Source organism: Lampris incognitus, chromosome 18 (assembly GCF_029633865.1).
Source record: "Lampris incognitus isolate fLamInc1 chromosome 18, fLamInc1.hap2, whole genome shotgun sequence".
In the NCBI taxonomy this organism is placed as follows: Eukaryota; Metazoa; Chordata; class Actinopteri; order Lampriformes; family Lampridae; genus Lampris; species Lampris incognitus.
In genome coordinates, this window is record NC_079228.1 from 9725775 (window position 1) to 9749739 (window position 23965).

Consider the following 23965-nt stretch of genomic DNA (forward strand, 5'->3'; position numbering starts at 1 on the left):
TGCTTATAAGATTATTTATCATTGTAGGTCCTCCCAAGCCAACGTCAAGGTCAGAAGACTACACTTCACGATGCATGGGTGTGTTTAAACAAGGACTATGGGTGGGTCCTGACAAGGAAATGTGCCTGTATGGCTGGCCTAGGCTCGTTATAGCAGCCCTTCAAGTTAGGATTCAAGTTAGTTCATTTTAAACTTAATAAGCCAACTGCCTGCACCAGTCAGCCAACTGCACGCACCAGTCAGCCAGCTGCACGCACCAGTCAGCCAACTGCCTGCACCAGTCAGCCAACTGCACGCACCAGTCAGCCAGCTGCACGCACCAGTCAGCCAACTGCACGCACCAGTCAGCCAACTGCACGCACCAGTCAGCCAACTGCCTGCACCAGTCAGCCAGCTGCCTGCACCAGTCAGCCAACTGCCTGCACCAGTCAGCCAGCTGCCTGCACCAGTCAGCCAACTGCACGCACCAGTCAGCCAGCTGCACGCACCAGTCAGCCAGCTGCACGCACCAGTCAGCCAACTGCCTGCACCAGTCAGCCAACTGCCTGCACCAGTCAGCCAACTGCATGCACCAGTCAGCCAGCTGTTTGCACCAGTCAGCCAGCTGCACGCACCAGTCAGCCAACTGCCTGCACCAGTCAGCCAACTGCACGCACCAGTCAGCCAGCTGCACGCACCAGTCAGCCAACTGCATGCACCAGTCAGCCAACTGCACGCACCAGTCAGCCAGCTACCTGCACCAGTCAGCTTTGCTCTTGGAAAGCCTCAGGGAAGTGTGTTCGGCCAGCACCAGTCAGCAGCATTGACTTTTCAAGGCCAAAAAAAAAGACACGCATCCCCCAAGTCTGCTCAAGAGACACCCACCCCAAACCGCATGAGGTATACATGTACTGATCCACCGTCTGCTGACCATCCAACCTCTCACGAGAGCTGTAGGGAACTTCATAAAACCCAGCAGCAGTATTTACAAGTGTAGATGAACCATTGTTTAAATAGGGGATCTGAAGCAAAGCAACACAGTTAAACCCTCTGGTGGAATTACTTGATGCTACTGGACGCAAGACCTGTTCTGCACTTAAACACCCTACACCTTATGACTTTGAGTGCCCTTAATGTTAGGTGAGATTTTTTTTTTGCATTTGAATATTTCTTTACAAAAGTCTTCGGTATTCAAAAACTGAAGATGCATTAAAAACACGTTATACGGTTAATAATCAGTTACCCAAACTAAATTATTCAAATAAATAAAAACATATTTAATCAGGACCCCTGTTGAAATAAAATCACCATATTATTATGATAAAATAAAACGTCTTTTATATCAACAAACGATAGATTAACTGCAGCTGATATGACATTGTCTACTAAGTCAACTTATCAACCATATATAATAATAATAATTATTATTATTATTATTATTATTATTATTTACTGAATATGGAGCTGCCAGGGAAGAGGAGAAGAGGAAGGCCAAAGAGGAGGTTTATGGATGTGGTGAGGGAGGACATGCGGGTGGCTGGTGTGACAGAGGAAGCTGCAGAGGACAGGAAGAGATGGAAACGGATGATCCGCTGTGGCGCCCCCTAACGGGAGCAGCCGAAAGTAGTAGTAGTAGTAGATTATTATTATTTCCCCTTTTTCTCCCCAGTTGTATTTTGCCAATCACCCCACTCTTCGCTGCTCCACCCCCTCTGCCGATCCGGGGAGGGCTGCAGACTACCACATGCCTCCTCTCATACACGTGGAGTCACCAGCCGTCTCTTTTCACCTGACAGTGAGGAGTTTCACCAGGGGGACGTAGCGCGTGGGCGGATCGCGCTATCCCCCTTTGTTCCCCCTCCCCGACCGGCCATGGGAGGCGCTAGTGCAGCGACCAGGACACATATACCCACATCTGGCTTCCCACCCGCAGACACGGCCAATGTGTCTGTAGGGACGCCCGACCAAGCCGGAGGTAACACGGGGGGGGGGGGGTCGAACTGGCGATCTCCGTGTTGGTAGGCAACGGAATAGTCCGCCATGCCACCTTCAGCAAAATATTTGGAATGATTCGAAGCTTCTTCAGCTGGCCTATAGCTCTCTCTGCATGGATCCTCACATTTGAAAGACTTCGTGATTCATCCACGTCTTTGGCTGGCAGTCGACTTTTTTCCTTTTGTGAATTTAAGGATCTTTAGATAAGCACCCTTTTTGGCAAGTTCATCTTCCACCAGAAACCCTTTCTCTGCTAAAATACAGCCCTCTGGGTAAATATTTTCTAAAATTCCTGACTCCTTAGTTATTTGTTTGTCAGAGACGCAGCCACCCCAGCCAGACGATAGAAACATGACAGCCCCAGCAGGGCTTATTCTTCTCAAATACCCGGAGGTATTGTTGTGCTCTTAAATCGACCAAGTCTGTGCCCTAGCAGTCAGACTTTTTGGTCACTCAGTGAAGACTTCTGTACAGTCATTAATGCAGACACGTCTCTGTATTTTCTTTTTAAATGCATTAGGTAGAGTCAGGGGAATTTCAGCCCTGCTAGGCCAGGTGATGAGATTCTGCAGGGCTGAGGCTATTCCTCGGAACCAGGATCTATAAATTTTGGACAGCATAGTGGTTGTCAAATCATAGCGATGGGCAGTGTCCTTGCAGAGGACAGACTGGATTATTGCAGTGGAGAACTGAATCAACAGTTCCTGAGGCAGGTTGAACTCCCTGAGCTGGCAGAGAGAGTACATCCTCTGCTGGGCCTTTTCGATGGTTGTGTCTATGTTGGACGCCCGCCTTTGGTCCCGGGAGATTGTGGAACCCAGAAGTCTGTGGGGGGGGGGGGCAGTGTTGTGGGGCTCTTGCTGGAGTCCATTGTCATCTCCACAGTTTTGAGCGTGTTCAGCACCAGGTTGTCATGGCCCCACCAGAGGACCAGCTGATCAACCTCCCGTCTCTATGTAGACTCATCACCAGCCCGGATAAGACCAATGATGGTTGTGTTGTCTGCCAACTTCAGGAGTTTGTAGGGTGACACGCCATACGGGCCCGAGGGCCTTCCTGGTCTTCTGTCTCTGGAAGAACTGGCACACATCCTCAACACAGATCCTGAGTTCGGGTGGAGGATCGGCGGGGAGGGGAGAGTGGCCGGAGAAGGTGGCTGGAGAGGGTGAGGGGTGTGGAAGTTTGCTTTTCAAACCTGCAGTAAAACCCATTTAGGTCGTCAGCCAGTTGGTGGTTCCCTGCAGTCTGGGGAGGGGGGGGGTCTCCTGTAGTTGGCCATGTCTTTCTAACCTCTCCAGACTGATGATGGGTCGTTGGCAGAAAGCCTGTTTTTCAGCTTTTCAGGGTAGCAACTTGTTGCCACTCTGGCCTCCTTTGTGAGTGTATTTCTGGCTTTGTCGTACCGGATCCTATCTCCACTCCTGTAGGCCCCCTCTGGCCTGGCGAAGCTGCCTGCGTTTTGCTGTGAACCAGGGCTTATTGTTGGAAAGGTACAGAAAGTGTTGGTGAGCACACGCGGTTCCTCGCAGAAGCTGATCAACTTTTGTGAGGACGCACTTGCACCAAGCCGCAACTATGCAGCGACGGTGCCCTTGCAAAATGGTGTCGGTGGGGGGGGGGGGGCTTGACGCTTTTAGCATATAGGTTGCTAGCTCGAAGGTTGTTGTTGTTTCACGTAGCAACGGGAACTCTGAAAACAGAAGGGGAGGAGAATTCCGAGTCGGCCAATGGCAGGCTTACACTATACATCCGGGGAGTCAGACTAGAGCGCATGCCACGTACTCGCAACGTCCTCGGTCCAGTTACAGCCAGGGACCGCAGTGGTTAGCCTGGTCGCCTGACAGCAAGAAGGTCCTGGGTTCGAGCCCCGGGGTACCCCATGTGGGTGTGGGTGTGGGCGTCGGCCCTGTGACGGACTGGCAGCTGTCCAGGGTGTCTCCCCGCCTGTCGCCCAATGACTGCTGGGATAGGCTCCAGCATCCCGAGCGCAGGATAAGCGGTTCAGATAATGGATGGATGGCTGGCTGAATGGACCATTGTTGCACGACACGTTATACCCATCTCTCTCTCTCTCTCTCTCTCTCTCTCTCTCTCTCTCTCTCTCTCTCTCTCCCCCCCCTTGTTTCCTGTCCTCCTCTTCACCGTCCTATCCAATTAAAAGTGTCCGCCAGCAGCTTCCTCGAAAACGGAGCAGATTTCCACCCATTTAGTATGAACGTTTGAACTGTGACGTGTACTTCGTTCTGTCTGTTTTCCAGTGTTATCACACATTACATACCGGGGGGGGGGAGCAGTTCCTTCTTCTCAGTAAGACTCAAAAAAAACTTTGCGCTTTGAATAATTTATTCATCTAGTCAGTGGAAGAACAGCAGACTGAATGAAGCGCTGACAATGAGCTGCCTGACAGACAATATGACAGTATCGGAGTTTTTTTTCTTCTTCTTCTCCAAATACTCAAAACTGTCAAAGTGCAAACAGTTTCCAACGGAGGGGTTCTCATTTTGGCTATGAGGCAGATTTAAAAGGACTTAATTTTCGTATTTTGGGTCATATGAGATTGTAACTAAGTATCCACTTCAGTTCGGTGCGTATCTGATTTCGTGTACCTTTTCATTTCACATCCAGCTCATCACATTTTGTAGTCCACGTCATCACCTGATGTGACCTTCAGCGTCCGGACAGGAGAGTGGTCCTGGGAGTGGTGGAGGTTATGATGGGGCCACGCCATCAGCGCGGTCATTGGTTCCTGACAGTGAAACAAGCACATCAGCTGTCCCACTGGCCTCCACATCCCCCCGCTTTCTCCGTCCCTCCTTTTGTCTCCTCTGATTAATGTCCTGGTAGGAGAGGAGGAGGAGGTAACGAGGGAAGAGAGCGGAGGAAAGGAGAGGTGACTAAAGCTTTGGGACGTGCCCAGGGAGATCCTGAAGGAAGAGCAACACTGCCCCCAACAGGCTGTTAGACCTCTCTGGCGCACGAGGGCTGGAAAGATGGAGAGCACTAAGACGCACGCTCTCATCCTGATTCCCAGTGAACGAATAAAGATGGGAGACGTGGCATCTCCTGGAAGCATATTCGGGAGAAAAGCGAATCATTTTATTTCTTTATTTTTAATCTTTTGGAAGAAAACAAAATACAGCTACTGGCAAATGGCCCCAATTGAGTTATTAACAGCCTTTAAAAAAACAATTAGTAACTTTTTCCTACTACTACTACTTTCGGCTGCTCCCGTTAGGGGGCGCCACAGCGGATCATCCGTTTCCATTTCTTCCTGTCTTCTGCGTCTTCCTCTGTCACACCAGCCACCTGCATGTCCTCCCTCACCACATCCATAAACCTCCTCTTTGGCCTTCCTCTTCTCCTCTCCCCTGGCAGCTCCATATTCAGCATCCTTCTCCCAATATACCCAGCATCTCTCCTCCACACATGTCCAAGCCATCTCAATCTTGCCTGTCTTGCTTTGTCTCCAAACCGTCCAACCTGAGCTGTCCCTCTAATATAATCGTTCCTAATCCTGTCCTTCCTCGTTACTCCCAGTGAGAATCAATTAGTAACTTTTTCCAAATCTCTAAAATGTATGAAAAACAAATGTCCAAATATTATTCTTTGCATTTGAACAATTTAAAGTAATTTAACCCCTGGAATATTGTATTGTCCTATTTTATTTTATTTTATTTTATTTTATTTTATTTTATTATCTCTTTTGAATTTACCATTTCTGTTTCCTTGTTTTGTTCTCATTGTCTTTGACATGTTTGACGTACTGTTCTTAGCCTACCCTTCTGTTATACCGTATGCTGGCTTTGCCGATGTGTTTGTACAGACTAATCCGGCGCAGTACCGGAAGTTAACGAGTCACCATTACTGCGGTGGCGCGTCCCTACAATGCACGCGCGCGCGCTTGAATGCAAGCTGTGCTAAGAAGTGTACAATTTTCTACTTTTGTCTTTTTAACATTATTTAACGTTACATTTGACCACGATGTCTAGGACGTTGGGAAGAAGTTGTGCAGTTCCCGGCTGCTCAACGGTTGTGGCAAACTTCAAGTTTGCAAAAAGACTGAATGCGAAATACACAAGCCTTTACTTCATGAAGATTGCCCCTGGCTGAGACCATACAGTTTACATAGATTCCCTGGTCGTGCAGAGGGCCAGGATGTTCGCCAGAAGTGGATTAAGAATACCACCACAAAGGACTTTGTTCCCAATAAAAACAGCACGGTAGGTTTTGGTTAACAGTCGACAACCTATATTCATCTCACAGTGACTAACGTTAGCATACAGCTGCCTAGCCCAACATGGTGAAACACCTCTTAACGCTAACACTAATTCTAATTTAGTGTTAGCTTAAAGACGTTATTCTAGTTATTCTAATTTTTCTCTGGTCTAGCCAAAATTGACAATTTTGACCCTTTGTTTTGTTTCTATTTTTCACTCTTTCATCTTTCCCACATTTGACATATATTTCATAAACTACATTGCAAAGTTTACATTTTTGTTCTGCACGTTGTGCATGATCTTTGGGTAGTTCATTAATATTTGCATTCTTTTGTGGCTGTGCAGTCATGTGAAATGGTTCCAGGTATCATGGCTAAGTCAGCCAGCTCGGGGGATGAAAAGTGTTGAATAACATCTGCATCTGTCTCAGATGCTGTAGCTGAAACGTTCATAGTTTTCCTATATCCATGATATGGCCCTTGAATGTTCTCAACTGTGTCTGGCACCACGTTTTTGCAGGTGGATTGGTTCGAGGCACCCTCTTTGTCAGTGCAGGCTGTGCCTGTGAAGTCTTGGGTCACAGCATATTTGACCTTGTAGAGTAGTCCTGCTGTATGACTGCAGCACTTCCCTCTATTGGCCATACAGTCACAGTTCACACCTACAACTTTGCCATCCTTTCTCTGCAGAGTTAATTCGACATTATGATGGTTGTTAATGGACTGCGAGTATCAGACAGGTCCTTTTAGAATGATGTGTTCATTATCTGGCAGAGTGTGCAATATTTGGCGAACCCATCCGGAGCTCAAGTAATTTTGACCCTCTATTACAGACCTGTAGTTGGCATTTTGTTGCTCATCACAAGCCAATGAAATAATAATAATGAAATAATCTTGAATACCGAAAACTCATTCGTATTTTTAAAACGTTTTGCTAATATAACTGGTCTGTGATTAAATGCAACCATTGAATGCTTACAGCTATCTAGTGCTGTCACGTTAGCATATTAGCTAGCTACACGAACGTTAATTACCTCATCACTTGAAATGCGGCGGACGGTTAAGTGGTCATTTTTTTCTCTCTATCTGGCTATTGACATAACCGATGTCTAACTAATATGTACAATTTGAATAATGTTAAGCTCGCCATCAATAAGGTGCCTTCATCAATAACTGGGGGCCACTGTCTAACGTCATCAATCCAACTACCCATGCTGCTGTCACTGCTGTCACTTAGCGGGCAGAAGCAGACGCTGCTACTTGCCACCGCAGTAATGGCGGCGTCGCGAGGCGGCGGAACACAGAAATTGGTCGGCGGATTAGTCTATATTTGAAGACTTTAATAAAAAAAATCTTCTTCTTCTTCTTTTTCTTCTTGTCTTCTTCTTGTCTTCCCTGTTTCTTGGAGGTCACCACAACAGATATTACAGTTTCCATCGGTAACCTGTGAGGGCACAGCAACAATGGTGGTCGTAGTTAACCCGGGCCTCGACTGATCCGGTATGGTTTTGTCAATCCGCATACTGATTCGGTAAAATGTAACGTCGGATGCCCTTCCTGGCACAACCACTAACCCTATGGACAGGGGCACAGGTGAAGCACTGGTGCCATCCCAGTATTCATGGACTTGCAACATGTCTGTTGCTATGGATTGCAGCTCCGCTGTTCAACCAAAATCAGGGCCAGAATCTGTTTTATTCAAATCACATCACATCAAATCAAACTTTATTTATATAGCACCATCCAGACGAGCAAATACTTTACATAATAAAACAAGCACAGACCACGTTATAAAAGAAAACGGAAAATCAGAAATCAGGAACATTTATTTGTCATTTCATTTCATGCATGCAGGTGCATGTTCCCCCCAGCCCACAGCAGGGCGACACAAAGACAAAAACACATATCCAAACTATAACAACACTACAAATAAATAAATAAATAAATAAATAAATAAATTACTGTCCAAGAGAGCGAACGCCAGGAAGACTGTCGGAACTACCGGTCTGCATGGGCTAGCAGTTAGCTTAGCCGCTTCCGCGTCCTGTCAGACTAGAGGGTTGCCGACGCCTTGAAATGGAAATAAGGTCGGGGGTTGGATGGACGGGGCGGCGCGGGCATAACAAATATAATGTGCCTTACACCACACACACACACACACACACACACACACACACACACACACACACACATATATATATATATATATATATATATATAATTTATATATTTTATATATAATAAGGAATGAATTTTAAGGAATGCTTGGCAACCCTATGTCAGACCGCCCTCGGGGTTTCTTCCTCGGGCGAGGCTCCAGGCAGGACCGTGGTGCCTGGGCCCACCGGACACAGCAGACCAGGCTCTTGCAGCAGATCCAACGCCAGCTCTCCCAGCCAGACACCCCCCCCCCCCGCACTCCACACGACGGCACCAAAAACACAGTCAACATTAGGCGAGGCCGCCACCAGACCGCCCTCGGTGCTATTGGAACTGCCGGTCTGCATGGGCTAGCAGTTAGCGTAGCCTGCCCCGCTTCCGCGTCCTCTCAGAGCGCCCTCGGTGTTTCCTCTTCGGGCACAGCTCCAGGCAGGGCCGTGGTCCCTGGGCCCACAGGACAGCAGACCAGCCCCCCCCAGCTGATCCAGCACCAGCTCTCCCAGCCATCAAACGAAGACACAAAGTTAGATGCAGACGTGGACAAAGACCCTGCATGGACGGTGCTGGGTGAGGCCGCCCCAAACGTGAATTCGCGGAATTTGTGAATCCCCACACCGGAAGCAGAGTGGGAAGATATAATACAACGCAGAAGAAAACAGGAAGAAAACAAATAAAAGAGGAAGTAAACTGACAAAACACCAATCAATCAATCAATTAATCAATCAATCAAAGTAAAGCAGATAACAGCCCACTCCTCACATAAAAGCAAGGCATAAAAGAAAGTACGTTTTAAGATTTCTGTTGGGAATATTGACTGACAGTGACTTTCTCACATCCTCTGGCAGGTTGTTCCAGAGACTGGGACCATAGAAACTGAAGGCTGTCTCCCTATAGGTCTTGGTCCCCGTCCAGAGGACGAGAGACCAGTATACCAGAGGACCTGCGTGATCTACTGGGAACAGATCTTAAAAGCATGTCGGCGTGTATTGGGGGGCCTGGGCCATTAAGAGATTCAAGCACCAATAAAAGTATATTAAAATCCACTCCAGACTGGTCGGGCAGCCAGTGAAGTGATTTTGAAGGAGGGGTAATGTGTTCTGTCCTGCTGGGCTCAGCAGGCGTGTGGCGTGCTGCCGAGTGCAGACTCAGGTAGACCAGACAGCAGAGCACTGCAGCAGTCAAGACCACTTGAAATAAAAGCATGCACACGTTGTTCAGTGTCTACCTGGTTGAAAAACGACTGCAACTTTGGTGATGTTACGAAGATGAGAAAAGGCTGTTTTACTGACGTTTCTTATGTGGAATTCAAAGATCTGGGGCTGAAAACACTCCAAGGTGTTTTGCTTTAGGCTTAAGTAGCTTTTCTCTCTTTGCTTTGGGTCCAAGAACCATTACTTCTGCTTATTTTTTATTTTATTTTATTTGTTTGGTTGTTATTGACCAAGTAAGTTTGCACACACAGGGAACATGGCTTGGTGGGGGTTGCTTCCATGAAAGCGACAAGCCATAACACAACATTAATGTAATGCAACAATATAATATAGAACAAGTATCAACTGAGAGTCATCCATACTGAGTAGGCAAGGAGATAAGATAATTTAGTGAATAATAAGTCTCTCCTCTGCTGATTACAAATTAAAATTTAACAAGTTCACAATGTGAAAAATATGTTTGTTGGTCCCAGTGGTATTCAGCATTCTCGCCTTCAAACGGTGGCCCAGTGGTTAGCGCTGCTGCCTCACAGCAAAAAGGCCCTGGGTTCGAACCCCAGGGTAGTCCAACCTTGGGGGGTCATCCCAGGTCGTCCTCTGTGTGGAGTTTGCATGTTCTCCCCGTGTCTGTGGTGGGTTTCCTCCCGCCATCAGAAAAGACATGCATGTTAGGGTTAGTACTCCTGTCCCTGACCGAGGCATGTTCAAGACGAACTGGATTTGGTCCCTGGGTGCTGCACAGCGGCTGCCCACTGCTCCTAGCTGGGAAGGGTTAAATGCAGAGAGGAATTTGCCCACAGTTATTGATAAAGTATATCAAAATCCCCAAAAAATCTGGGCACTAGGTGATTTTACATTGATCATAAATGAGAATTCTCGTTACCAACACCAATACAGACGTTAAGTACACTATTGTATTGTGCGGTGTCACGTTGCAGAAGGGAGATGCTGGATCACATGGTGGCCAGGCTGAAAGGGGTTGGTGCCAACGTGTCTATGGTGTTGGGGAGGGTTGGCAGCGTGCAGGCGACAGTCTACTTTGTGATGTGCTGAATGTTTCTTTCTGTCCTGCATGATGTCCGACCTCAGCCCACCAGTTATAGATGAGATGAAGAAGCACTTAATGATTACTGTGCAGAATTGGACAGTCACTGTGTATGGCATGTTGAATTTCTTTAGCTGATATAGAAAATAAATCCCCTGCTGGGCTGGTTGGCAAACAGGGTTTGTGTTCTTGCCATGGCTGCAGTCAGCTCCAGTCAGTGCAACGCAGTCCAAAAATTCCACTGTCCAGAGCACAAACGCCAGCCATGACAACTGCTGGAACTGCTGGTCTGCATGGGCTATCAGTTAGCTTAGCCTGACCCACTTCCGCATCCTGTCAGACCGCCCTCTGTGTTTCCTCCTCGGCCGCAGCTCCAGCAGGGCCGTCGTCCCTTGGCCCTACTGGATGCAGCAGACCAGGCTCCCTCAGCCGATCCAGCACCAGCTCTCCCAGCCAGACACCTTCAACACACCACCCCTGGTGTTACCTCCTCGGGCGCAGCTCCGGTCAGTCCCTGGGCCCAGAGGACACAGCAGACCAAGCTTTCCCAGCCACCAAACGAAGACGAAACGAACCTAGACGCAGACGTAGACAAAGACACCGCATGGGTGAGGCCGCCGCAAACGCAAGGTCACGCCGCCATCTTCCCACACCGGTGCTGGGTGAGGCCGCTGCAAACGTGAATTCGCGCCGCCATCTTGGGATCCTGAGAAATGTGTGATTTCCAGGAACTGGAATGACTCCGCAGTGGAGACTGTAGAGTCACTGACGTTGAAGGGAAGCTGATGGATGGAGTATCCACGGCCATCTCCTCCACTTCAGAGCTTTGTGCTCAAGGAAGCTGTGGCTGCACCATTAAACCAGTGGTATGCTGACTTGCTGCTTTCCCAAATGAGCCTGATCAGCCTGAAGCAAACCTCAAGAGATCCACAGACAAGTCCTCAGAGTGTCAGCTGTTTGTGTATGTTAACAGCGGTAGAACAGGGGTACACTCCCTTGAGGATCACCAGTACTGACTTACATACTGTTTTCCCATTTTTCCAGGAAATGATGTAATCCATCGACAGTGAGTCACGCTGGAAAAGCTTGCCGTGAAGAATCTCTGTAAAGATGCTGCTTCACGTTGAGGTGAATACCATCAAAATGCCAACATGGTAAAATCTCTGGCAGTGTCATCTGTACTCACGATTAACAAAATTAAACAACTATTCTCCACAAGGGGATATAGTTTCCATTGTTTCCATTATTTATTTCCATATTCCATACTCCATATTTCCATTATTTATTCTTTCGAACATGTAAAAAATAATCTGACGTATGTGGCGGTTTGTTCGCTGAGTTTGATGCGTGGATTTCTTTTATCAATTCAGATTATTGGCAATGGATTATCTGTATGTTATATCCTGCTTGTTCGAAATAAATCATCATTCATTCATTCATTCATTCATTCATTCATTTAAAGAGGTCTCTCTTGTGGGCCGGTGCAGCAATGACCACCTGGAACTGAACATTAAAACTAAAGAACTTGTGGCTGACTTCAGTAAAAGTCAGGGGGCGCTACTTCCGCTCGCCATTAACAACCAGGTGGTAGAGAGAGTGGATCAAGTCAGATTCCTTGGGACTGCAATCTCCTCCTCCCTGAAATGGGAAGGCAATCTCAGCACCATCCAGAAGAAAGCTAGCCAGAGACTATTCTTTCTAATGCAGCTCAGTAAATTTGGAGTGTCAAGAGTGGCAATGGTACAGTTCTACAGGGATGTCCTAGAAAGTGTGCTCACTTTCTCAATAACTGTATGTTACGGCAATTCTACAGCCCACGGGGGGGGGGCTGTTGGACAGAATCGTGCAAACAGCTTCAAAAATAATTGGCTGTCAACTCGCTACCGTTTCTGAATTATGAAGAAGAAAGAAGAAATCCACTTTATTTTTGTCATTGTACAGTTGTTCAGTTACAATGGATGTGTTCTCTGCATGTAACCATATAGGAGCAGTGGGCAGCTGCAGCGCCCGGGGACCAACTCCAGTTCTTCTCTCCATTGCCTTGCTCAGGGGCACAGGCAGGAGTATTAACCCCAACATGCATGTCTTTTTGATAGTGGGAGGACACCGGAGCGCCCGGAGGAAACCCACGCAGACACGGGGAGAACATGCAAACTCCACACAGAAAGCACCTGGGACGGTCTGGGGTTCGAACCCAGGACCTTCTTGCTGTGAGGCAACAGTGCTAACCACTGGGCCACCGTGCAGCCCGAATTATACCATATTCCCATTAAGCAGAAAGTTTTTAAAATTGTAAAGGACTCGTCACAGCCGGCCAACCCCCTATTCAATCATCTCCCTTCGGTTAAAAGACTCCGTAGCATCAAGACCAGAGCATCTCACCTCCACAATAGCACTCATCCTGCAGCAATCCCCATCCTAAATGCTTTATTGATCATACAAATGTAGTCTCCTTAAGCACGTGCACTTTAATTTTCACATGGGACCTATAGCCATTTCACCCTGGACGATGTTATCAAATCTGAATTAAGCTTTCCGAAGTGCTACTCATACCTTTTAGTCTGAGTCCAAAACTAAAATCGGCCTACCCAGTATTCATGCACCACAGGCTACCACTAGAGGGAGACAGAGACTGCTTAAGATTTAAGAATATGTTATATCTGTGGATCCGGATCCTGATAAAACTTTTTTCAAAAAGGGGAGGGGGGTCTTATCTTCACACTGAAGGGCATTTTCCCCCCATCAAGGACTGTTTTAATGACCCCTACATTGACCAGGTCCAACTAAAGGTTCAGCTGGATTCCGAGCAGGCTACAGTAGTCCTTCTGAACACTTAGCATATTCTCCAGCAGGTGGCGTTTTAGAAAAGTGTAAAAGACTTGCGCTGCACGAGCTCTTGAAAATGTGCTAGGATGCTGCGAAATACGTCACATCACCAGCACGTCCCACACCCTCCTGGGCCACTTGTGCTACACGTAGCATACACCCAGACAGCCTTGAGGAGTAGGCAGCCATGTCACAGGATGCCAAGAACATGCAGGTTTTCCCCTCAAACCAATAAACCAGACCAGGTGATTTCACTTAAATTGCTCCGTCCTCTTTAGTTGGTCAGTTCAGCCGAATCTGCAGGTGTGGTTGGAGGGGAAACCAGCGTGCGCATGGCAAATGGTTGCCCGTTCCTAGCCTGACAATTTTCCAAAGCCCACCTGATGGCTCAAGTCAGCTTACCCAAAAACTTGTTTGTGAATCCGAGGCCTCACGATTTGCCTTCCAGTCTTGTTAAAAACAAAATTCTCCTAGCCTACAATAACCAGGCACTTCTCAAGTCTGGCCTGCTTATGCAGCACTGGCGCCTGTGAAAAGGGCTGATAGATAGGGTTTCAGGAAACAAACCAGAAGGTACCATTTAAAATGTTTATTTTAGTACAACAGTTCCAGTCAACTATATACCGTATTGTGATGCCAGTGTGGTGTTGTTGTTTTTGCATTCCGTGTGTAGACCCCCTCTTCCAGTGATGTCCAAGATGGCATCCAGTTACTGGCAAAAGTTAATTCACAGCTATACTGCAAGACATTATGTGCTTTGAGACGACCCCCATAATTTACAAAAGCAAAACTCCGCAGCAGCACAAGCATGAGTCTAGAGAGCAAAACTGACATTCTGGGTAGCAAAGCTGCACTAACACCTGCATCTAAAACAGCTAACAGCCCCATCCAGCTGTGTGCTACTTAAGTGCCAGGAACAGGTTGTGGTTCACAAGAACATTTCTAAAGCACACAAACTGGCAAGGATAAAAAGACCTATACACATGCTTCCTCGAAAAGGGTAAGTACACACTGCTAACTTGAAGTGCAGAGGCTGCAATGACAAGCTACATAACTTATGTATTAGACTCGGGGAGCGGGGCAAATTTCACATGTTAAACCAGCTCAAGTACACTTATAGCAAGAGAATTAAAAATTCACAAAGTGGAACTTGTTATTTCAAAAATGGTGGGTAGTGAACACAAAATACTGGCTGAACCAAAAAATAAATCTTTGGATACGTAAAAAACCCTATACAATTTCCCCATTTGTACAGCTCAGTCTTCCGAGGTGCCGTCTTTGGTTTCCTTGTTCTTTCGCACTTCTTCCAGTTTCTTGTCCTGTTTTAAGAAAAAAAGAAAACCCATTCAGAACATGCCAATATTTGACACAAAAACAAGCCCATTTCAGGTCAGCCGATAAACCAGACCTTTTCCTTAAACTTCTCATTCATTGCCGCCATAATTGCTGTGCGATTCTCTTTATTGGCTTCCATCTTCTGATTGAGCTTCTCCTCTGCCATCTTGCTGAAGTTGTTGTTCTCCTCCATGGCCTTCTGCAGCACTTCCTTTTCATGCTCACGCTTCTCGGCTAAGTGCTTCAGAACCTCCGCTTCATGATTCTGAGAAGAGGGGGGGGGGGAAAGGAGTTCAGAGCCCAAGCCCTTCAATAATTGAAGTTCACCAAGACCGTAGCCAGACAGACAAGGGAAAGAAGTCTTTCAATACCTTACGCCTTTCCTCCGCAGCGTCAAGCTTCCTCTGGATCTCCTCCAGCGAAACATCCTTCTTCTTGGGGGGAGAAAGGGGGAACTCACCCTTGGCATCTGGGGTAGGAGCAGCCAGGATAACCTCAAAGGCCTGGCCGGAGGCCCGCTTGTCGAGCTCCTTAACCTGGATGTCTGAACAGCCAAAGCGTGCAAGCACTGTTAGCAATTCAAAGCCTTATTTAAGTCAGTTTTTTTTTTAATTATCATTATATAAAAATAAATAACTCACCTTCAGCAGATGCCATCTTCGCAGTGGGCTGCAGGTCAATATTCCTGAGGGGAGGGGGGGGGGGAGAAAGCCCTGTTATTTTAATTGAGACACCTGCACAGATGGAGTGCTTAACATTGCCCGGGTCATGGCTACCGAGCACCGGTGACCTCCATCTAGTGGAGTTTTACGCCGTTGTTTCCATGGACCTGCCTGTGAATTGGGTTTTTAGCACGCCGCTACACCAGGACTCAACAGCGACACCTCTCGGCCATCTGGAGCACCGCAACAACCACCGCCCATCAAGCGACACAAAATGCCCTTCCATCCAGATCTATTAACATATTTTTAGGTTGCACACTTTCAGAGGGACGATATCCAATTTCAACCCCCCCCCTCCCCAACAAACAAAGAAAAGAGAGAAAGAGGAAAAGAAAGGCATTCTCAGACGGCAGGCGGGATCACTCGAGAGGCTGGTCACGTAATTGCAAATGAACAAAACGAGCCGTTATTGAGACAAAGGCTGTGACAGGGTGGGTACAGTAGGCAGTGCCAATCAAGCCCCCCCCCCAACCCAACTGACTTCACCTACTAAACATGAGGGCTAAGATTCACCAGCTGACATCGAATAAATGACCAAAGTGCCCGGTGCACCTGGTCCTAGAACCGTGCATCGCCCACTAGGTTATTTTGAGAGGGGGGGGGGATAGAAAGCACTTAAGTCCACCACAAAATGACTGAAAGTGGGGACAAAACTCGCATTCTGATGCAACGTTAGACTCGGTGCTTCGAGCAGACTGTGTAGGCCAGTGTTAACAACGTCCATCGCTGAGGTATGAGAAACAGCCTGGCAATTCCATCTTCCTTCTTTTCTTTTTTTAGAAAGCAACTGAGCAAGAAAGGAGGAACTGCTTGGGTGTCATTACAATAAACACAAAAGAGCGTTTGGGGGATGAAACAAAGGCGCTTTTGACGGTCAGGTCAGTGTGATGGGCAGCTGCAAACAAAGAGGAGCCGGAGCGCCTGTTCAGCTCCGCCCGTTCAGCTCCGCCCGTTCTACAAACAGTGCAAAGAGACGCCCTGGCAGCGGGCAGCCGTGCATCTGCTCACACGCTGGAGCGCGTCGACTTGGCGACTGGACACGGGTTCCGATTCGAGCACAATGTCCTCTCGGCGGCCTTCCTTTCAGTTCGGTGTCCCAGGGTGTCCCAGGGTGTCCCCGTTTCCCGGGGCACCCAAAATAAAAAAAATACTTAGAAGGGGAAAAGGTGCTCCATGTACGACCACGTCCGTCTGACGGCGTCAAGCCTGCCAGCTTCACCCCCCCCCCCGCCGCACCATTAGGGTAACAATAAACGAGCCAACATCCAAACGAACAAAGGTCGTAAAACCCAATCGGAGCGAGATTCGAGCACCTTCCAGTCACGCGGCGGAGGCAGCAGCGGCGGCGGCGCAACGCGCCCGGTGGAGCAGGACCGCCGCTGCCGCTTGACGACGACGAGCGGAAAACGCTCACCGGAGACGAAAGCGCGTCGATAAATGCGAATCGCCTTGATCGAAATCTGCCACGGGCTCGATAAGACCTGCGCGCCGAGACACGAAGGAAGCGTTTTCGTGCAACAAAACGAAAAAAGGGGTCTGTCACACCCACCTTGTGAAGCCGTGGAAACGATGCTCTCCTCCGCCGGACTTTACCGCCTGTTCTCCGATTGAGCGCCGCGAACTGGCTGATTAAAAACACCGAGGGGGCGGGCCGTCGCGGTGCGAGCTGTGCCCCCATTGGCCAGTTTCTCCGCCGCTCCCGCTTCCTGGTACTTGTAGTTTTTTACCATCCCAGACGTTTAGACCAGACTGAACGTCGCTCGGCGGCACCGCACAGCTGGACCAAAGACGTCTTCGTGAACATACGTGACGTTGAGGTTAAATTGGCGTGGTGCCTCGTGAGCTCGAGAGCCTCCGCGTAATGCTGGAGTAAGAAGGGCAGATGGGCAAACGGGGTAGAGGGCAGGTAAACGCCTGGAGGGGAGCTGTCACAGCCCCCATCTCCTGCAGGATTCTGCTGATACCTGCCAGTGTTCGTAGGCTGTCAGCAGCCACGGGCCTTTCCGTGCACGTCGCCGCAGCTGAATTAGCAAAAGCAAGCCCGCACTAACGGCTTCTGAAGAAGAAGTGGGCAGGAAGAACATCCGCCATAGCTGTTTTTTTGAGAGAAGCGGCGTGTGCAGAGCCACAAGCACCGCAGCGCAATAACAGTCTTCATAACCCTTTTGACTGGCACCTCTCGCACCAGTCCTTCACAAAGGCTGAATAGAGTCATGATGGGGGAGCCAGGCTCGACTCATCCTCTGGTAGGATGTGGGAAGTCATTAATGATAATGTGAGTAACGACTGCTGAAGCTAAGTTACCCAAAAAGAACAAAAACAAAACACAGCCCAAATGTATTGGATTAGGGTCCTCAATCACGAGGCGGTGACATCACGTCGCATGGCGTTGGGTAAATATAGCGCAAGGAACGGAACAGAAAGTAATTTTTTGGCAACACAACGACTCGGTTATCCAGGAATTCCAGGAATAAAATGCCTGTTTTGTTACATGTCAGCTTCTCCACGTGGGTCTCCTTGGTCTCCACACATGTCAGTGGCCGTGTAGCACCGTGCCGTGCCAAGTCTTTGGTCACATAGTAGGTGGGAATAATGCTCGCATGACCCCGCTGCTCTTGGAGTCATTGAATGTGGTCACTCTGGGCCAAAAGGAGGATTTAGGTATTCATTTTGGCCTACGCGAAAACAGAAAGACATCAATGCTGTGGGCCTGGACGCCATCGCTGGACCTCATTCATCGATCGTTTGTACAAATTTGTTCTCACACGCAGCCATGGGATTTTTATTTAGCTCTCAAAGCCTGATGGTTATTTGTAGTCCCCCCCCCCCCTAACATCTGTTGTCTATGCCTTGTAGTGAGCAATCAGCCAGGCCTGCAAAGACATCGGTGTTAGGCCAACTGGTGTCTAAATTCAGGGCTGCCGGGTTGCACACTGGGCCCTGAGACCAACTCTAGGGCTGAGATATTCTGCGGGTGTGTCAGAGCGGTCACGAACTACCAAGGTCTGTAGAACCTTCTGGTTCATGGGTAGCATGTGTTATTGAACAGCTAGCCTGAATACTGATGGGTCCAGCTGCTGGATGTTCCACACGGCACTTCGGTACAGCAACACCCGCCGTTATCCAAATGATTGTGGAGGGATGGAACAGAGAGGTCGTCGATATAACACACAGTATTTGATTTAGCTCTATTTTTAGCGGGGCATCGGGCTGATTCAGAAAGAACAGTTCAGTGTGACATTGTTTTTTGTTTTTTTGTGTGTGTGGAGGCTTTGTGATGTTGAGCTCGACACACTTGAAAACCCAGCGGTGCACAAATAGTAGATCTTTTTTCTGTCTTTCTTTCTTTTTTTTTTTACCTTCGTCAGGTGGAGGTCTTTTCATGTCTGGCTGTGGGTTTGAACGTCAGACCGCAAATCCCATTTTGGAGAAAGGCGGATTAGTCTGTTGTATTTTTGCGCGTCCTCTCTCTCTCCCCTTCAGGCCACCGAATGAGGCCGGAGTGGCCTTGACTAGGCTGCACACTGCCTTGAGGCGATGAAGCTGTTCCCATCTTCCTCGCCGTAATGTCAAAACCACAATTTTGCATTTGCAATTCCAAGAAATAGGATTACTCGAGCCAGCTCACTTTCCTGTACAGTTACATGTTGTAACTCGAAGCCGAGTCACTCGGAACAGCCCAGGAGTCACGAGTCATGAGTCAGGGACACTTACTTTGTCAGCTTATACATACTGCACTGCTTCAGGGCAGCTAACCAGATGGATGGATAGATAGATCGATAGATAGATAGATAGATAGACAGACAGATAGACAGACAGACAGATAGATAGATAGATAGATAGATAGATAGATAGATAGATAGATAGATAGATAGATAGATAGATAGATAGATAGATAGATAGATAGATAGATAGATAGATAGATAGATAGACAGACAGACAGACAGACAGACAGACAGACAGACAGACAGACAGACAGACAGACAGACAGACAGACAGACAGACAGACAGACAGACAGATAGATAGATAGATAGATAGATAGATAGATAGATAGATAGCCAGACAGACAGACAGACAGACAGACAGACAGACAGACAGACCGACAGACAGACAGACAGACAGACAGACAGACAGACAGACAGACAGATAGATAGATAGATAGATAGATAGATAGATAGATAGATAGATAGATAGATAGATAGATAGATAGATAGATAGATAGATAGATAGATAGATAGATAGATAGATAGATAGATAGATAGATAGATAGATAGATAGATAGATAGATAGATAGATAGATAGATAGATAGATAGCCAGACAGACAGACAGACAGACAGACAGACAGACAGACAGACAGACAGACAGACAGACAGACAGACAGATAGATAGATAGATAGATAGATAGATAGATAGATAGATAGACAGACAGACAGACAGACAGACAGACAGACAGACAGACAGACAGACAGACAGACAGACAGACAGACAGACAGACAGATAGATAGATAGATAGATAGATAGATAGATAGATAGATAGATAGATAGATAGATAGATAGATAGATAGATAGATAGATAGATAGATAGATAGATAGATAGATAGATAGATAGATAGATAGATGGATAGAAAGATATCTACCCGTGGACCTAACTACCTACCTACTTACCTTCTTTCCTTTCTCCCTTTCTTTCTTCCTTCCTTACTTACTTGAGCCTCCAGAGAATAAGCTATGTGTTGGAGTCAGGGGAGTCTCCAGAATCTCCGGAGACGAAATGTCGTTTCCCCCAGCCCACAGCAGTGCAGCACAAACACAAAAACACCTCCAAAACCTACAAGAACACACATATCCAAACTAACACACATATCCAAACTAACACATATATCCAAACTAACACATATATCCAAACTAACACATATATCCAAACTAACACATATATCCAAACTAACACACATATCCAAACTAACACACATATCCAAACCAACACATATATCCAAAATAACACACATATCCAAACTAACACACATATCCAAACTAAACAACAACAAAAAATCACTGCTAGCAGTTAGCTTAGCCCGCCCCGCTTCTGTGTCCTGCCAGACCGTCCTCAGTGTTTCCTCCTCGGGCACAGCTTCCAGGCAGGGCCGTGGTCTCTGGGCCCACAGGACACAGCAGACCAGGCTCCCCCAGCCGATCCAGCGCCAGCTCCCCCAGCCACCAAACCAAGACACAACTTAGACGCAGGCGTGGACAGAGACCCTGCATGGACGGTACCGGGTGAGGCCCGCTGCGAACGTGACTTCGCGCCGCCATCTTCAGTGACACTACATTGACCAGTGAGTGTTGAGAACGGGATCATTTTTAAGCATATTGTTCGAGAGGCTGCTGTGTCATGTGTTGGTCTTGATTGTGTTTCCTTCAGGGTGTGACTGAGCAGCTCTGTCTTTGAGAGCAGGAGCAGATGGTGCTCGTGGCCTGCCAGCATGTGCCCCCCCCCTCCTCCCCCCGACCCCACCGGACCACCAGCACCACACAAGGCCGAGACGGGCGAACGAGAGTGACGGAGAGGCAAGTGGGAGGCATCGCAGGGATGCAGACAAACTCCAACAGCGGCGGCCAAAATGTGCAGATGTGACGTGCAGGACGGAGTGGGTGCTGGGGGGCTGGGTGAGCTGCAGTTTGGTGTGTGTGTCTGTGTGTGTGTGTGTGTGTGTTATAATTGTTCTGTTGATCTCCTACAGAGCTGCCTACCCAATTGACACTGTCAAGATGCATTACCCTGCTAACTGCAGGCACATGTGTAGCACGCACAACCACAATCATACACAAGCACATGTGCCAGGCATGTGTCTGGCACGCGCTCTCTCTCTCTCTCTCCAAATACACACAGACACACACAGACGCACACACAGACGCACGCACAAATGTACACAGACACGTCTCAGACACACGCGTAAAGGAGAGCGGTGCGGTAGATGTGGGAGGAGGTGTGTCTCGGAGACGGTGGGAGCGTGGCTTTCCTTTTCGGAGCCACTCAGCCATGGCGGCGTGTGTGCTGGCTGCTGGGAGCTGGAAGCGTGACCCATTTTCGTCGTGGCTCCAGCGCTCCGCACAAAAAACAACGCGGTCTTGGCCATATTACCACCACCACCACCACCAACCCCCCCCCCCCCCCCGTCCACACAGGCAGTCGGATCCAATATCCAGCATCCTCCTGCAGGCCGTGAGCAGGGTCCTCCTGGGTCCCCGTGCCGTACCTCCGCTGGTCTGCACTGCATTTGTTGTGATGGGAGGGCCTGGGCGTGCGTCGCCTGACGCCGTTCCTCAAAGGAAGCCGAGAGACGTGGTCTTGCCATGTGCAGGTACCTCGCCCAGATGTAACCACAACTACACACCGAGACAACGGGCATCCCTGTTTAGACCCACTGTAATACGAAAGTCTTGCACATCACAGGTATCAGACAGACACTACTAGAGAACACAGGGATATTTCATATTCTGGTAATACAAAAGTCTTGCACATCACAGGTATCAGATAGACACTACTAGAGAACACAGGGATATTTCATATTCGGGTAATGACCGAGGCTCCGCTGAGAATGAACTGTGGCAAAAAAAATCCTCCATCCCTGTTGGTGAAAGAACACTGATTTACTGTACGTGAAACAACAATAGGCTGCTTCTTAACACTACAGGGAAGAAACACTGCGCGTCTTCCGTCATCATGACATTTAACTTATAGGCCACTCATGTTCAGACGCGCTGATAAGTTTTACGTAACTACGGTTACATAAGAGTCGGCTCAGCCTCCCCGCTCTCTGGGTACTCTCTGGGGCCTGGATGCTTTTTACAAGTGTTCCAGCATCCCTGCCCCCACCTCTTTCTGACCGACCCCGCGCGCTGTGTCTCTGTGATTGCTCCTCGTGGGCAATATGGGAAAATGTGCCCGGCAGTCACTTCTGAACTGCTACAAAACTGGAGACTCGGGGCTAAAATTAGACGGCACACAGGCAGCCTGCACAGTCTGCCATGTTTGATGGTATTTTGAATCTTGAGTCTTTATTGCTGTGAAATAAGCAAGGATACCTGAAATCAAGGACATGCTGAGCATTCAACACCAGTTGTGGGGAGTGCAGTGTGATGAAGATGAAGAGGAGCAGATATAGTAGACGTTACTGAACTATCGCCACTTAGACAGGTCCGCTAGTAACCAGAATATAAAGCCGCCAGCATAAAAATGTAACCACATTGATCAGAAAGAAATGTCATCCTGTTTGAGAGCAGGAGTGTACAGAGTGGGCGAAGTGGTTAGAGCAGTCGTGTCCCAGCAAGAAGTTCTAGGTTCGAACCCCATGCACAGGCAGCAAAGAATCTTTGGCCCAAATATGGCCCACATCTGCAGTTATAGTACGGCCCACATTTGCCCTTGAATGACGGCGTTGCCTCAGGGTGAGTGTGGCTGCTTCAACTCAGCCTGACTTGGGCCACATCTGGCCCACATAGTATGTGCTGTAACCCAAGTCAAGACCGGTTCTTTACATTTGGGCCATGTCTGGCCCACACAACAGCTGCCACTGTCGTAACTGAGCCGTAAGTACCAAAAGTGCCCGAGAATAGGCCCAGATGTGTCTGCTATCTGGGTGGGGTCGTCCAACCTTGGGGGTCATCCCAGGTCCTTTCTGTGTGGAGTTTGCATGTTCTCCCCATGTCTGCGTGGGTTTTCTCCGGGTGCTCCGGTTTCCCCCACCATCAGTAAGACATGTACGTTAGGGTTAATACTCCTATCTGTGCCCCTGAGCAAGGCAATGGAAGGAAGAACTGGAGTTGGTTCCCGGGTGCTGCACGGCAGCTGCCCACTGCTCCTAGCTACACAGCTAGGATGGGTTACATGCAGAGAAAGAATTGCCCCGTGGGGATTAATTAATTAATTAATTAATTAGAAAAAGGCCTTTCATGATCTGTTCAACAGAGGAAAATTTGGCATGTAAATGTTCCTTCTAATTACTTTCTACTTCTGGGATATTTAGTCTTTCTGGTCACGCTCGCCCACTTAAGGTAAGGGACGTTTAGTAGTTGGTGATGTATTGAACATGACAGAGTTCTGCTGTCTGATCACTGACCGTGCATGTAAACAGGATATGTCATCCAATCATACTGAACACCTTCAGGGGGCTCATCAGCCAGACTGATTTAATGCAAAGGACACAATGACTTTTGCAGCAGCAGATATAGTTTATAACTTTTCTGCAAGTATCCGTGAGTCTGCACACACATGGAATCAAGAACATGGACATTTGGTTGTCGTTTCATTTCATGCACTTGTGCACATGAAATGAAATGACACATCGTTCCCCCCATCCTACAGCGGTGCAACACAAAGACAAAAACACATATCCAAATGACAAGAACACACATATCCAAACTACAAAAACATTACAAAACACGTATAGCCAATACATAAAACTGTCCAAGAAAGC

The 23965-nt window shown here is 48.0% G+C and overlaps 1 protein-coding gene across 1 annotated transcript; it reads right to left on the reverse strand.

Annotated features, from left to right (window-relative positions):
• Positions 1-14006: 14006 nt before the first annotated feature.
• On the reverse strand, positions 14007-17099 carry LOC130128683 (stathmin-like). Its single transcript, XM_056298366.1, has 5 exons — positions 17039-17099; positions 15409-15452; positions 15139-15311; positions 14841-15032; positions 14007-14751 (listed from the first exon to the last, which is right to left on the reverse strand). The coding sequence occupies exons 2-5, from the start codon at positions 15422-15424 to the stop codon at positions 14689-14691; spliced, it is 444 nt and encodes a 147-aa protein (XP_056154341.1). The 5' UTR covers positions 15425-15452; positions 17039-17099; the 3' UTR covers positions 14007-14688.
• Between the last annotated feature and the right edge of the window lie 6866 nt (positions 17100-23965).